Source organism: Lepus europaeus, chromosome 1 (assembly GCF_033115175.1).
Source record: "Lepus europaeus isolate LE1 chromosome 1, mLepTim1.pri, whole genome shotgun sequence".
NCBI classification, from domain to species: domain Eukaryota; kingdom Metazoa; phylum Chordata; class Mammalia; order Lagomorpha; family Leporidae; genus Lepus; species Lepus europaeus.
In genome coordinates this window covers 169,436,062-169,453,243 of record NC_084827.1, presented here as the reverse complement: position 1 = coordinate 169,453,243, position 17,182 = coordinate 169,436,062, and the positions used below count along the sequence as shown (strand labels likewise).

General features: G+C 38.8%; 1 protein-coding gene across 1 annotated transcript in view; it reads left to right on the top strand.

The window, feature by feature from the left end:
• The window catches only part of DOCK10 (dedicator of cytokinesis 10), a 185,920-nt gene that overhangs the window by 155,244 nt on the left and 13,494 nt on the right, over positions 1-17,182 (top strand). The window contains exons 42-50 of the mRNA XM_062197273.1: positions 1,185-1,322; positions 1,946-2,128; positions 2,947-3,057; positions 3,976-4,191; positions 6,304-6,361; positions 6,680-6,778; positions 9,396-9,502; positions 10,758-10,880; positions 11,009-11,122. Coding sequence (XP_062053257.1) covers positions 1,185-1,322; positions 1,946-2,128; positions 2,947-3,057; positions 3,976-4,191; positions 6,304-6,361; positions 6,680-6,778; positions 9,396-9,502; positions 10,758-10,880; positions 11,009-11,122 — 1,149 coding nt within the window. The remainder of the gene's footprint in view (positions 1-1,184; positions 1,323-1,945; positions 2,129-2,946; positions 3,058-3,975; positions 4,192-6,303; positions 6,362-6,679; positions 6,779-9,395; positions 9,503-10,757; positions 10,881-11,008; positions 11,123-17,182) is intronic.

Genomic DNA, 17,182 nt, shown 5'->3' with positions numbered 1-17,182 from the left:
ATAGTTTATCCATACAGTATACCATAACTCAGCAGTAAAAAGAATAAACTGATACATGCTGCAATTTTAAAAAGTCAAACAAAAAGAGTATATACTGTATTAGTCCATTCATACAAAATTGTAGATAATGAAAGCTATAGAAATGGGAAGTAGGTCAGTGGTTGCCTAGAAATGTGGAGGAAGGAATTACAAAAATATTTTAAAATTTTTGGAAGTGATAGATATTTTCATTATCTTGATTGTGTTAGTGATTTCAGGGGGCTATCTATGTGCCAGTGTCATATTTACAAATTTTACAGTTTGAATATGTACAATTTATTGTAGAGACATTCATTGATTAATAGGAATACATCTGGAGAAAAAGTGTCATTAAGTAATTTTGTCACTAAAAAGCGATATAGAGTGGTATATGTACACAAACTAAGGCAGTTAGGTTATACTAGATGATACAATGCTATGAGACCACTGTCACAAATATGTCATCCATCATTATGTGGGGCATGTCTATATATCAATCACACTTCAATAAAACTTTTAAAGATGTCTGAAACTCAATTAGGTAAGCGTACAGCTCCAGTCGGGAAAAGTAGATCCATGGAATACAGGTCTCTATACCCAACAACACGATTACACCAAGAAGGTCCAGCTCTCAGGAAAAATATCAGCTTGTTGGTAGAAGAAGCTAAAATTTATTTTGATGGTTTCACAATGGAAATGTAATTAGAATCTCACACATTTTAAAGGGCTTATCAATGCTTGCAAAAATCTATTTATCCATGACCTTACCACCTATCTTTCTTCTGACCCCACTGCTCTGGCCATGCACCAGTGACTGTTCTTTTCTTTGTCAACCTTGAATTTACAAGGTCTCCAAATCATGGCCCTTGAACTAGCTGCTTCTCTCCCAGGGACAATTTTCCTGGATCTCTCTGGGACAGGATACTTCACATCAGATATCAAATCAGCCACTGGAGTGGTGTCTGTTACCCCCCTAGGAAAGTAATCACTCCAGAAGCAATCACTTTCGATCATGGCATCTTTCTCTATTTTCTGGTTTACTCCTGTTTTTTTCAGTCACTGCTATGTAAGTTTCAGAATTATGCCTACCACATAATGGGTTTATAGTGGAAAGAATTCAAGAGTTTTTCCACGTATCCTAAATAATATCTCTGTTGAATTTCCAGAGACAACTCCAACAATCTGACTGTCAGAATTCACTGATGAAAAGGGTCTTCGACACCTACATGCTCTTTTTCCAAGTCAATCAGTCAGCTACAGCACTGAAACATGTATTTGCCTCTTTGAGACTGTTTGTTTCCAAGGTAAGAACACTCCAGGCTCCAGTGAAACTCACAGAGGGGCGGTAATAAACACACAGTAACCACTGTATCTCTCCGTGGGGAGGGAAGGTTTGTCTTCCTCTTCTTTGACTTTGCTAGACATCTATTCCAGATCTCAAAGGTATTCACAGCCTTGACATCTGTCTGCTTGGTTATCAAAATCAAATAAAACTGACATTTGATCACTAGTGTTAAGTGTTCTCAACGTTTATGGCATAGAATTACATAAAATGCACACCTCAACTGTCATATCCGTGCATTCCAAGTAAAGATATCACATGAAGTGGCTAGAGCTACCACTGAGGACATCTATAAGTTACACTTGTGATTTATACAATGTCAGTGAACAGAGGACTTTTCAAACCTCTCACTCAATTAGTTTGGGTTGTCATCGTTTATGATAGAATATAGAGAAAACAACCATTTTTAGAAATGAAAGAGAAATACTCATGTAAAATATGATAAATAAAATCATATCCTCATTTGCAAATGGAAAAAAGACTAGATTAAGAAAATTTTGTCATTCTAAGGAACTTTAAAATATGAGACTAAATATAGAAAAATGAAAGAATGTTGCTTACTTACCCATTCTTCCATTTCTCTAGTTTCCTTCAGCGTTCTTCCAAGGGCCTGCCGAACTCTGTGGGTCATTCTGCTATGAAGTACTGAAATGCTGTAACCACAGGTCACGGTCAACTCAGACAGAAGCCTCAGCACTTCTCTATTTCTTCATGAGGAAGAATTTTGAATTTAACAAGCAGAAGTCAATTGTCCGGTCCCACTTACAAGTATGTGCTGCCAATTTTCGTTAATGCTGTTGTTAAAACCACCAGAAATCCTCCATCCCCAGGGCAACCAGTTCCCAGCCCCTCCGTAAAGATGCCAGATCACACAGAGACACAGCTGGGCAGAAGTCAACAGAGCCTATATCTCCATTTCCTTTTCTTACTTCTGCCAGGGAACAGAAGAGACAATGCAGGGAACTGTGGCTAGTTCTAGGAGGTACATTCTACCGAAGTACAAATACACAAATTTCTTTCTTTAAGGCATCCCAAGATTCTAAGATTCCTGCAGCTTTTCTTGGGTACTTAAGATGGTTAAGAAAAACGCCCTAGATTACATGAACTCAAGATATAATACATAGTGATGTCCCTCATTGGAACTGCAAAGAGAAATCCATGATGCGTTTATTCACTCCAGTGGATTTCCTTAAAACCACTGTTCCTGGGGGTGGCCGTTAGGGCACAGCGAGTTAAGCTGCCGCTTGGGATACCCACACTCCAAATCAGAGCACAGTTCAAGTCTCAGCTGCCCCATTTCTGATCCAGCCCCCTGCTAATGCACCTGAGAAACAACAGATGATGGTTCATGTACTTAAGCCCTGCAACCCACCTAGGAGATCCACCTGGAGTTCCTGGCACCCTGGCTTTCCGCGTGGCCCAGTGCTGTTGTGGCTATTTGGGGTGAGAAGCAGCTAACGGAAGATCGATTCCTCCCTCCCTCCCTCCCTCTCTCTCTCTCTGTCACTCTGCCTTTCAAATAAATATTTTGTAAGGATACTATCCCTGATTTTGTATTAGAGGTTCATTTTTCTGTTCTCTTCCAGCTCATCAAGGCTGTAAGCCAGTTAATAGCCGATGCGGGGATTGGAGGCTCTCGATTTCAACATTCCCTTGCAATTACCAACAATTTTGCGAATGGAGACAAGCAAATGAAAGTAAGAAACGCATTGTGGGCTTCTTCTAAGGAGTTGGGAAAATTTGGAGTGGATTCCTTTTGTGATATGTCTGAGTCATAAAATCTCTTAATTATGTATTTCGTTTACTGAGATCTTGAGCACTTATATAGAATCGGCTTTTTTGCATTGATAATCACCTGTTACACTTTCAGCATATGATCTGCTAAATGGAATCTCCAAGCTATATAGAATGATATACAACATGAAATTTTACCATAAATAACAGAAATACAATGATTCACTTTGAATCTTGGTTGTGGGCAAATTCGTCTTTTTTTTTCTAACACTTTCTCAAGACCTCTTTTAGTCATTATATTGGCAAGTCCGGTAGAGCCAAGATTCAGTCATGACTAGAATAAAATAATGCTTTCAGATCCCCGTCCCCTATACCGCCTCTATTTTACCTCTCCTTCTATCTCTCAATTCAAATTTTCTTTTTATTTACTTCATCTCCGGGTAGGCTCTCAATGGGTCTTCCTCTCATCAATGCTGAAGACACTGACAGTATCTTAGGAGTAGAAAATCGGCTCACTCAGTAGCCTCAGTGAAAGGACCAGAACCGAATCTCTTTGATTCGGATTTGTTTCATATGCGCATCCTAAACCACTGCTTGTCACTTAGGGCGTCAAAGAATGTGATTGGCTAGACTCATGGCACCTAGGAAGGCAGTCAGATCCATTTAAATCACAGGACCTAAACTAGACAAAGAATAGAGTGTATTGCTGATGTCATCTTCAATGTGAATAGCCAAAGCACAGTACATAGAATGCACCCATTTACGAATAACAGATGGAATCTACCAAATTGTGATGCCAAGCATAATCAATAGCACAAGTGGAAGTAATTTAACTGACAAGCTCTAAACAGGTAATGACCCAAGCTCTCTCTTTTCCAAAGAACAGCACTTTCCCAGCAGAGGTGAAAGACCTGACCAAGCGGATAAGGACTGTTTTGATGGCCACAGCTCAGATGAAGGAGCATGAGAAGGACCCTGAGATGTTGGTGGACCTTCAGTACAGCCTGGCAAACTCCTATGCTAGCACCCCTGAACTGCGGAGGACCTGGCTGGAAAGCATGGCCAAGATTCACGCAAGAAATGGGGACTTATCCGAGGTGAGTAGCAGAGGCTCAGCCATTCGCTATGGGTATTGTCTTCTTCGGGACGCTCAGATCTTCACTTACAACATGAATAGTAAACCATTTCACCAATCTACATAGGACCCAGTTATACATAAGGTGCACATTGTATTCAAGGGTATCTGACTCCAAATAGATGACACCAAATAAAGTCCAGAGTCGGTGAGGGCACCTGCAATTTATGAGATGAGTACAGGACTGAATGTTAAAAACGTGTGACTGGCCAGCACCACGGCTCACTAGGCTAATCCTCCGCCTTGCGGCGCCGGCACACCAGGTTCTAGTCCCTGTCGGGGCGCCGGTTCTGTCCCGGCTGCCCCTCTTCCAGGCCAGCTCTCTGCTGTGGCCAGGGAAGGCAGTGGAGGATGGCCCAAGTGCTTGGGCCCTGCACCCCATGGGAGACCAGGATAGGCACCTGGCTCCTGCCATTGGATCAGCACAGTGCGCCCGCCGCAGTGCGCCAGCCACGGCGGCCATTGGAGGGTGAACCAACGGCAAAAAGGAAGACCTTTCTCTCTCTTTGTCTCTCTCTTACTGTCCACTCTGCCTGTCAAAAAAAAAAAATTAAAAAAAAAAAAAAGTGTGACTAAGGTGCCTGGTGGTAACGGCATTGGGAAATTATGAGTTATATCAGTTAAGATTCTGTGTTCTAAAACTTATTCCTAGTGATTGGGGTTGACTGAGGAAGCTTTGCCACCAAAGTAGGTAAACTCAGGCAGGGATTAGCACTCCTCATTTGCAGCTGAGCTAAATTGGCCATGGAGAAATTAAGACTCCTTTGCACCCTGTGAGCCAAGCCCACTGTGTGAAGATTACAAATCAATGTCTCTAATTTCGTACATCAGTTTAAGCACTGGGTGGATTTATATGCAGCAATTAGCAGCACCCAAGGGCTTCTGAGTACCCAGTGGAGAAGTTCTGGCCTATTTGCAGAGCTGTGCGCCACTGGGGAAGGGGTTCATCTGTCTGGAAGTGTTTTAAACCCTGAAGTTCTTAGCAATAAGGGCTGTGCAGTGGACCCCAGAAGCCTGGCTGGGCACAATTTGGCAAGAACTAGAATGAGCAACTCCACTTCCTTGGGACTCCCCTGAAACTGGTGAGATTCCTGCATAAAACATTCAAAAGGAAAGCAGTGAAGTCATTTGGAGCCTTCAACAAGTCACATTTAAATGTGATCAGCAATGTCCAAGGCTTCATAGGAAAAAATAAAGATAAATAAGACATCACTCACCCGATGTGGTCCAGGCCAGACACACAGGTTCCCTTGTGTACGGCAATGTAATCAAGTGCTCACCTGTGAGGCAACTGTTTTGAGCAACAGAAATTCAAAGAGGGGCCAATACTGAAAGTACAAAAAGCTTAGAAGGCAGGTTATTTTCATTTTCAATTTATATTTGGATAATAGTAGCTTTAGTTTAATAAGAAAAGAAATGTGGATTTTAAAAATGTATAGATTTAGGCCGGCGCCACGGCTCACTAGGCTAATCCTCCGCCTTGCGGCTCCGGCACACCGGGTTCTAGTCCCGATCGGGGCACCGGATTCTGTCCCGGCTGCCCCTCTTCCAGGCCAGCTCTCTGCTGTGGCCCGGGAAGGCAGTGGAGGATGGCCCAAGTGCTTGGGCCCTGCACCCCATGGGAGACCAGGAGAAGCACCTGGCTCCTGGCTTTGGATCAGCACGGTGCGCCGGCCGCAGCGCGCCAGCCACGGCGGCCATTGGAGGGTGAACCAACGGCAAAGGAAGACCTTTCTCTCTGTCTCTCTCTCTCACTGTCCACTCTGCCTGTCAAAAAAAAATGTATAGATTTAGATATTAAGGCAGGAAGATAATTCTATGGGAAAATTCTACAGGCTAGCTCATTCACTCACCTCAAAACTACATTAAGGGTGAAAACAAAGTCTCAAACACACATTTTATTGTTAACACTAATTTTTTTTTGAAATCTGATTGTTCCTTACTTTCTATTGTACCAATATGTAGGGTTCTTCTATATTACATATTCTGACTTAGCATCCTGACTCACCTTGGAACATTGGTTCTAATTAGATCAAGATCCAGCATCTCAATGGTTTACTTTCTCTTGTTCCAGGCTGCCATGTGCTACGTCCATATAGCTGCCCTCATTGCAGAATACCTGAAAAGAAAGGGTAAGATGACCATGGTAGTGGGGTGGGGGTGTGGGGAGACCCAAAGCCAACATATAGAAATCTAATTTAGGATTAATTTATTACTTTTAGGTCTTATTAATCTGTTACATTTTATTAAGGGACATTCCTTTTCACCAATATTTCTCATTAGGCTATACTTAAAAATTTTCACTCTAACATGCCATTAGCATATTTATTTTATGTATGTAAGGCTAACTGGATGGTCGGCTTCTTCATTGGTTAATGACTTGTAGTTTCATAAGCTTGTATTAACAGAAACATGTAGCAACGTCTTAACCTCATCTCGCACTACCATAGGTTACTGGAAAATGGAAAAGATTTGCACATCATCCCTGCTCCCAGAGGATACCCACCCCTGTGATAGCAATGTCTTACTAACAACTCCAGGTGGAGGAAGTGAGTGACCTAACTGTGTTCCTTTACCCCCAGGGCACAGGAAATCAAGTTGATGCTTAACATTTACTTCAATAGAACTTATTTAAATGTATTCTGGAGGCAAAAGCTGTCTCAAACCTACAGAACTTACTCTGCAAAAATTCTAAGCTTCTACCAGTCAGAAATCCCATCCAAAACTTAGGATGTGTATATAACTGAAAAGTTCTCAACAAATAAACTGCATGGCTTCCAGTATTCAGTATTATGAATTATGGTCATATTTAGCTACCAATGTGACTGCTAGTCTGCCATTTGGATTTTATTCTGAAATTGAATAATTTTTTAAATTTTAAGAGGAATGAATATTAACATATAAATGTAATATAACTGTTCAAGAAATGCAAAAATAAGAAATGTGGGCACTTTTAAAAGTTCATGAAAATGAAAAAGCAAGTTTATTTTGATGTAAAAAACTTTGAAATCTATGCATACAAAGGGTCTTCAGCAAGTTCTTAGAAAATTAGTATTATGAAAAAAAATGCATGAACTTCAAACTATTTTGTACCAAAATGAACTTATCTTTTAATTCCATTTTTCATGAACTTTTCCATTAATTAAAAACTCCATCTTTAATATCTGATAAAAATATTTTGTAACAATGAATACAGTTTATCTTGTGTTTTAAAAAAACATAATATAGTTAACAGCTTAATCTACATTCTCTTGTAAAAGTTTGCTCAAATCTAAAGTGTATGTGGTGCAGTCTGTTTGATAACACAATCTTAACTTTCAAATAGCAGTTGGAAAGAGTGTATGAATAACAAAAATACATTTTTAGATGTTAAACAGGATACCTAAAAAAATTTAAGAGGAATTCAGTTTCAGCATATCAGAAATAAAACTCATTCCTAATTCTTTAAAATGTGTGTATTTTTCTAAAATTATTCAGTGAATTTTGCAAATTAGAGACATTTGAACCAAATGACCAAAGTCTGCTGAGTCAGGTAGGTCACTCTTGAAGAGCATGAAGAAGTCAGATCGGGCGTCATAGCCCCCGAAAACTCTAACATTCAGGGATCTTCTTGCTTAACCCAACAATTCCTATTCAGCCTTATTTTATATGCAAGTCATCAAAAGCTTCACTGTTTTATTTAAGATACCCTTCCTCTGCACATTCTTTTTATCATAATCAGATACCATAAATTTCCATACAGACTATTTCTAAGAAGTGAATTGAAGAAAACTGATAAAACCACATGTCAGTTTGAGACACTGTTGAAACCTATGTCTCATATGTGTGAATCTTTAATATTAAAACATTTTAAATGCTCACTTTTAGACCTAATGTGATATTAGGATATAATGCACCCTTTGGAGAAAGCATTTTTTATAAACTTTTTAAAACAGAGAAAAGGTCATTTATGATGCATGGCACATATTCACATCCATCAGCATACATCTGAAGCTCATGAGTAAATATTTGAAATCTTTAAAATACTTTTATGTCAAGATGTTTTGGAAGCAGAAGAGCAAGGTTTCCCTTTCCTGCAGTGTGCACATGATAAGAACATAAATGAATATAGAAAACTCCAGTTGGACTAACAAATGATCATCATTCTGAGAGAAGCATGTTATGATTTTTCCTTCCACAATTGAGCCTCATATATTTAACACATGTTTAATTATAAAAGGAATATCATTATAAAATTAGAAAAGCAGACTTTTTTAAACAGTAAGGGTTAGGTTTCAATAACTAATCTCTAGCATGTTTCAGGAGTGATAATTTAGTAACATGGCTAATGAACTCTTAAATGTGGAAACACTTCATAAATTATTATTTAGGATTTAAAAAGCATTTGTTACCTGGAAATTATTTCAATAAGCCCTGTACCATCAATATCTCAACTAGTTGCCAATGAAAAATCCATAAGTTAGATACTATTATCACCTCCAATTTGAATGTAAGAAAATCAAGAGGAGTTCAGTCATTTGTCCCAGAGTTCATGGTTGGTTTCTGATGCAGGCGAAGTTCAAGGGCTGATCTATCCCTTCAGACTGAGCTCCTAACCACTCACTTCAACACTTGCATCTAATCTCTCATCTAGGAATTTTACTCATTATGAACTGATTATCACATAAATCTGTGGAGTCAGGACTTTTTAATTTGAATGATACTAGAAAAATTTTAGAAAGTTTCTAGATAATACCAAAGAATGAAATTAGTGAGTACTGAGCATTTTCTTTGCAATGAACTGACTGTACCATGTATTTTCTCAAAAATTAGTGTTTTTAACCTTTTCAGCATCCCTTTGTGATAAATATTAATGCCTTCCATTTAACAAAAGAGGGAAATGGGCCAGCAAGGATAATTAAACCAGAATATTGGAGCTGCATGCACCTCTCTGCAAGCCCTGTAGTCTATCCATGATCTCATACTATTGCTAACAGAAAATGATACAGACTTATTAAAAAGGAGAACATTGGTTGACTAGATGAGAGTAGTGATCAATAGTCATAATCTCACCATCTCATTGATTGTGTGTCTTAGAATACCTGTAGCATCATGAAGAAAGATGTTATCTAGTCCAAACAAGATTAGGCCCAAATAATAATGTTGCATTTGCTTGGTCCTCCCAAGGCATGTTCTCTATGGGATGGCCGGCTTTTCTGAACATTACACCAAATATTAAAGAAGAAGGAGCAATGAAAGAGGATTCGGGAATGCAAGATACACCATACAATGAGGTTAGACTAAATAATCCAGTGTACACGAATTGAGTAAAACAATGCATTGAATTGTGATGTTAAACTAAATAGGAGGAAACAAGCATATTCAGAAAGATAAAATTATTGTATATGACTGCATTAGATAAAATATTGACTAAAATTACACTAAAATAATTCAGCAATATTAGATTTCATTGCTAAAGTATCATTTTCAAGAAAAGTTAAACTAAGCTTTATTTACATCTCTAAATGAAGCCAAACGTACATCATCAGCCCTTCTATAAGATGTGCAATCTCTAGCCTTCCAGTAAAGGTAATAAGAAATGCTAAAAATTTTATGAGCTGGTCACAGCTATTTTTTAATGTATTAGCAAATCTATTTAAAAATGCAGTTGAGCCAAAAGGCTCAACAGTTTCTTCAGAAAACTTTCTGATCTGCAAACCATGGCTATTTTTCTTTAATAAAAAAGAAGCAACTTGCTACTGGGAATTATTTAACAATTCAAGTGAAGATAATGGAGCTTGCCTCATCAAGTAATTTAAAACATAACATAAATTAGCTTTTAAAAACTTATAACATTAGATAGATGGAGAATATGAAAAGAAATCTGGGGGATAAATTTTGATGAATTTCACATGATTCTACATTGATTTTGTGCACACTGAAATAAGCAAAGTAAATGCATCTACACAGTTATATGTATTAACTATTTCAAATACTGTTTAAGATATGGTGGTGAGAAGGTATTCTAAGAATGAATTGGTAAGATATGGCATAGCCAAAAAGCAAAGTCAATGGCAGGCTGCTGAAGCAAAAGGGAAGTGGGTATCTGATTGTGGAGTGACTTTGAACGCCGTGCTGTACAGTTTAGACAAAAATTTGCAGACTAGCTCTCCCAAAAAGTTTAGGTCAAGGGAGATCTCATGGTCAGAGTTATACTTAGAGGGAACGATTACCAGAGAGAAAGAATTGGAGGAGAAAACTACTGCAGATGGCTGGGAATGGAGTCCAGGGTGTTTAAGTCAATGACTATAGGAATGGAAAGAAATAGAATGCTCTGGTGCAGTAATTGGGTGATGATAGTAAGGGAAAGGGGAGAATCAAGATGGCTTCATAGCCCTTGCTTTTTGGTTGTGCATGCCAGTAACAAAGACAGAGAACTCAGGCATCCCACTAAGAAAAATTTGACAACACGTTCTGTTTGAAACCAAATTTCAGAGATGAGCCATAACGTTAACCATATGAACTCCGGTTTTGTTTGGGGCATTGCAGAATATTCTCGTGGAGCAGCTATATATGTGTGTAGAGTTTCTTTGGAAGTCTGAGCGATACGAACTCATTGCTGATGTCAACAAGCCCATCATTGCTGTCTTTGAGAAGCAACGCGATTTCAAAGTAGGTATTCCAAACCCCTAGAAGTGAGTTAAAAATCTTCTACTTGACAAATTACAATCTTCAAAAGTAGACATTCCTTATTTTCATGTCAACATCATCTTCATGTAACACTTCAATTATGGTTTCAGAAATTGTCAGATCTTTACTATGACATTCATCGGTCATATCTAAAAGTGGCAGAAGTGGTCAATTCCGAGAAGCGGCTGTTTGGTCGGTACTATCGAGTGGCATTTTATGGTCAGGTAAGTTTACTAGAAGTAACATGAACTAAAAGTTCTGTTATGAAGTTGGACAGTTTTTATTCCCTGTAAGATGTCTGACTATATGTGCTTCTGGATTGAGGGAGTGTGGGTATGTCAGAGTATATTTGTTTCTCTGTATGTGAGGGTCTGTAAGTTTGCCCATAGTTAGAAATATACACATTGAGAAATAAATGGGCAGAGAAATCTATGGACCTTACTACAAGTTAAACTGAAAATAGCAAATTCTGGGCCCAGCGTGGTGGTTTAGCAGGTTAAGCTGCCACCTGTGATGCCAGCATCCCACATGGGCACCCATTCATGTCCCAGCTGCTCCACTTTGAATCCAATTCCCTGCTAATGAGCCTGGGAATGCAGTGGATGATGGTCCAAGTCTTTGGGCCCCTGCACCCATGTGGGAAAAGTTTCTGGATCCTATTGCTTTTGTCTGGCCCAGTCCCTACTGTTGTGGCCATTTGGGGGATGAACGAGCAGATGGAAGATCTTTCTTTCTTTCTATCCATCATCTATCTATCTATCTACCTATCTGTATGTATGTACCCTTGTCTCTGTAACTCTGCTTTTCAAATAAATAAATAAAATCCTTTTTTTTTAAAAAAAAAAGCAATTTCTAACTTCATAGAGAAGGAGGGTACATATTTTTCAGCATTCATTGCCTCTCTGTTAACCCCAAAATATCTAATTATATTTATATGTCATATGTTGAAGTGAAGTTAAATTAAATGTTTTTAAGAAATAAAATTTATAGAATTCCAGAGAATAAAGTATTTCTTGGGGGCTGCATCATTTCAAAGCTTTGACTTTATCAACATGCAATTTTAAGTTTTCTATTTTCAAACTATTCTTTTGCTTTTTCAAATTTTATTTCAACATAACTATGCTTACAGAAATACACTCATTGGTTAATAGAACACAATTTAAATTTAACTTATTCTATAATTTTTATCAAAGACATGGTACATGGTTTAAGATTTTTTAAAAAAAGGATTTGCAACCTGATTTATTATTATCTATTACAAATGTATAAAAGATCTTCCATCAAATGCTGCACAGGAAGGCAGAAAAAAACCTTGAGAAATTTGCCTTTGGTTTGCCTCAGAAGAGTAACACGTATTGTGCTGTAAAAGTCAAACTATTCTTATTTCTAGGCAGAATACTGTATGATCATTTTGCTTCCTGTATTGCAAGTCAATGTAATTTTAAAGTTATTGTTCTCAGTGTATTGCAAAGCAATTAAGAAGATTGAAAATATTAGGTAGTCACAGCATTGGCCCGGAAATTGGAAAAATTATATATTAATTATGAATGTCTCTTCATGGCAGTGAGATGTGTTTAAAATGGGACAAACCCAGGCACCATCCTGTTTCTCTTCAGGAAGGCTTATGACACTATTATATTTCAGCAGAAGTATTTCCGACTATTGCTCTTGTGGATAAACATCCCATTCTTTTATTCTCATGATTCTAATGATTCTCAGCCCTCTCTCTTTATCTCCACCTTTCTCACGGAAAACACCTTGCACATAACTTCTTGTTCTCAGGATTTTTAAGGCAGCTGAAGGAGTCAAGCTCAGCATGGCCATTCTAGATTATTTCCCATCAAAGACTTTGAAAACATTTACTTTCTTCTTATCACAAAACCAGCTTAAAAACTAACTTCTGAATTGAGAAAGGCACTCTGCCTAGAAAGAGAAGCATCGTTCAGTAACTATTGCCATAGACAAATTAGTGCAACCTGGGTTCTTCTCACTGCAGAGCAGCATCAGGCTTGCGAAGACAGAGAAATCCAGGTAAAGACTGAGATCTGCAAAGACAGTCTCCAGATAAAAAGCTGCATTTAGACATTCTGAGGGTACATGGAAAAACATCTGAACTATCCAAAGTGAGGAAGCACAGGTGTGGAGAGGTATAAAGAAAGGAGGAAATGGTGTCATGGAACCTGTGAAGGAAATATGCAATCTGCATCCCTGGTGAACCGTTAGCACGAAAAATGACAGAGAAATGCATCAGAAAGGAGACGTGGGAGTTGAGAAATTGAAGCAGAAATGCAGGGCTGCAAGGGAGATGGCCTGAGCACAGAAGTGGCCCCCAAGTTGTGAGGGCAGCTAGGCAAGGGGCTCCCATTCACATCTGAGCCATGAAAACCAGCTTGCCTCCCTGATTGCTCCAACCAGGATCTAAGACCCAAGCTATTAAGCAGGTGCAAACAAATCATACCACTTTCCAGCGTGTTTTTAATGCCAATGTTTACTCTTTTCTTCTTTCGTTGATTGTTCCAGGCTGTGGTAAGTTTTCTCTTTCTCTCTATTTGCATGCTCTAATAATCCTCACACTTCCCTTTGTATGGTTTTACTGAACCTTAACTTTTTGTACAAATGAACCTTGGTATAAAGGCTGAAATAATCCCACTTCTATTCATTTTGGAGTCATTCTACATTTCTTTAACTAAATTGTGTTTTCAAGTTAGCTGAATTACAAAAATGTATCCTCTATCACTCAAATATTACCTTTTAGCATGAAGATACATGTAGTCTGAAAGCCTTTCACACACACACACACACACACACACACACTAGAGTAGCCTCAGTGTTGGAGATCACTTGTGTTTTTCTGGTCACTATGAGTTACAACTTATTAAAAAGGTCAGGGTGACCAAAAGTTCAGGGGGTTGGGTGGTGGTTGATGGTCACCTTCTCAGGGTTCTTTCCAAAGGAGTATCTTGGAGAGGTGATCTCTGAGCATTCTCACAGATGATGGTATCGATTCCCAAAACAAAAGATGAATGGGGAATAAATCTTTACCTAATAGATCAGGCTAAGTCTCAAGAGACGCAAAAAGAAGTGGGGTAAGAAATTGGAAAATATGCAGAAATAACCTTCCAGGACCTAGAGCTCTGGGACAAAGAATGTTTTTCATATCATCTGAACCACGTGAAATTGCCAGTACTCTACTCATTTTTAACCTACAGAAAGGCAACTTTATATCATCGACGTAATTATTGTTTGTTGAGCTGGAAAGAAAACCTCTCAGTATCCTCATTTTATCAGTCCCCAAGCTCTACTTGTCTGATCAGCACATACTTTTTTGTAATTCCTTAATTATCGCCCCCATCCATCCCATACCAGTATTTTCTACCTTCATTTGTAAATCTGGGGTCATAAGTCCTTAACTCACCTACTAAAAGAATAGTTGAAAATCCTGTACTAAATGGACTGAAAGGGCTGTTGGGGAGGACTGGGGAGAGCTACTTTGAAATGACCTAATTTGTTCTTTTTTCAGATTCCTCAGTAAAGTGTGCTGACTGTGCACCTGACTTATTTTTTAGTTCTGCCAGTACTTTCAATTGTCTTTTATCAAAAAATTCCAATCTGACCTTAAAAGGCAAACAGTTTTGTTAAACTACAGACCCCGGAGTATACCCAAGCAAGGGCCTCCATAAGCTCAAACCCCCGCCACCTTTGAACAAGGAGAACTGAAGGAAGTCATCCTGATAAGCAACAAATGAGAGCCTCAGATGGCAAGGTTCAGGTGATATTCAAATGCCTCTCCCAACACATCAAATGAAGAGCATGAACTGTGGTATTCAACAGGAGCAGAAGGTGTACATCCCTTCACACTTGGTGATAAACACCCAACAGACCTGAACATTCCCCCAAAACATGTACAGAATGGAGGTTCTAAGATCTAAGATACAATCTTGACTTTTAGCATAATCCCCATGGTTAGAAATATTTTCTTATTCATGAAGGTGCTTTGTGACCTTTTAATGTCCACAATGATGTTTTGCAATCATGTTGAAAAGATTATGAACTATAATATGCAATAGGCACTTTGCTGCCACAAAGGCCTTTGAGAACTATTTTAAAATCCCATATGGACTAATACTTTGATTTTATGGTATTGGGTAGGGTGTTTAATATTAATTGTGTCTGCAATAATCCAAACACTAAAAACAAGTTGAAAACAGTTCCTTCATAGCAGGAACCTTAGAAAATGCAAGCCTTGCATAGCTTGAAGTTTCTAATGCAAAACCTGCCCTCCTTGGTTACAGAAATTTTACACACAGAAGATTATATAAAACATCCCCAGCGTGCCCTTGAAATGCTAATTTTCAGAGTAATGAAATGGTAGTAGTGATCAAACATTAATGGTAATCACTGAAATTCTTAGGCCCTGGTATTTAGCATCATGATAGGCAATTGAATGTCTATTGTGCAACTTAGAAGATTAGATACTCCTGAAATTAATTAAGTGAAAGACCTGGGGGGATTTTGTTCTACTCACCAGAGTATATAAATGCCATGATTCACAGTTGTGTCTACATGGATATAGATGCATCTCAGAGTCTTAACGGAAAATAAATTGGAGGGAAGATGCCTGTGTAGGCTTTTTTTTTTTTTTTTTTTTTTTTTTTTGACAGGCAGAGTTAGAGACAGAGAGAGAGAAAGGTTTTCCTTCCATTGGTTCACCTCCCAAATAGACGCTACGGCCGGTGCGCTGTGCCGATCTGAAGCCAGGAACCAGGTACTTCCTCCTGGTCTCCCATGCGGGTGCAGGGCCCAAGCACCTGGGCCATCCTCCACTGCCTTCCTGGGCCACAGCAGAGAGCTGGACTGGAAGAGGAGCAACTGGGACAGAATCCGGCGCCCCAATTGGGACTAGAACCCGGGGTGCCGGTGCCGCAGGCAGAGGATTAGCCTAGTGAGCCATCGCGCTGGCGCCTCTGTAGTTTGAAAAACTACCATCTCCACTTCGGATTATCATATACCTGCTATATCTTCCCTGTCAGCTCCCCATCTATCTCAAAGGCACCCATCTGTATTATATGTCATAAACATCATAACTTCATTCATAATTATATGGAACAATTTCCCTGCACTGTAGCTTCTTACCTTAGCATTTAGCCTTTTGTTGACATTTCTGGGCCATATTTATACACTAGATTTCTCTTTGGATGCATTAATTTCTGAACTCTGAATCAGTTGCATAGAATAGCAGGGGTACTTACATTTGACATCCAATAATGATCTGGGAGCACTTCCAATTCTGAAATACCTGCAGAACATCTAAGAAGAAACCAACTTGTTGAAGTATATTTTTATTCTATTTTATAGCCTTCAAGTTTCATAACCTGTGCACTAACTACTGACTCAAAGTCCTTGTTTAACTAGAATTTCCTGTTTCCTAACTACAAGTCATGAAGGTATTTATTACATTGTAAAATGGCATTTACAAAATCAAACTTAAAGGGAAGTGTACAGGTCACATTTCCCATTGCCTTGAAATGCAGTCAACTCATAACCTTGGAGCAAAAGCCATAAAGAAACTGCCACGAGGCTTTTATCACCCAGTGCTATAAACCAGTGATCCCATAGACAGAGCTGGTGTTGAAACCTTCCTTCAGACAGTGTGCTGTAGCTCAGGGGGCTCTGTTCTGATGGTTTCCTGGGTAAAAGGTAGGCACACATCCCAAACATTTTCAGAGCCGCCATATATCTGGCTCTAAAAGAAAGCTTTTATCCACAAACCCAGGGAGATAACAGGTTAAACCCTGAATTCTAGCTCCTTCTTGCTCATCTTATAGTCACAGTAAGTTTACATTTTAACCCTCCAAACAAAAAGTTTGGATCACTCTTTCTGTTCCATCACTTACCAGTGAACATCAGGTTTTTATAATAAGGAAAATTGTAGATCTGATGCAAAATAAGGTGATGGTGTTTGCTTATAAAGCACTCAAAACTGAGTTAAACTGTTTCCCAGCATATGAGCTAAACCTCACATTGCTTTACAAACATAAGATTTTCTTAATTGTCATCTTTATCATCATCATCTTACCTAACACACATCAAAGGCCTCCTTATAGTAGGCATTGTCTTTAGGACTTCCCAATATGTGGTGTTGGGTCTACTTTCCCATTCTACAGACCAAGTAGGGATGAAAGAAAGTCAAAAGTCATGACCAAGGGCACAAAGGTCATGATGATGGCAATAAAAACTTGTTTGCCACTACTCATTTTCTGCCAACTTTGGATTCAGAAACTTGT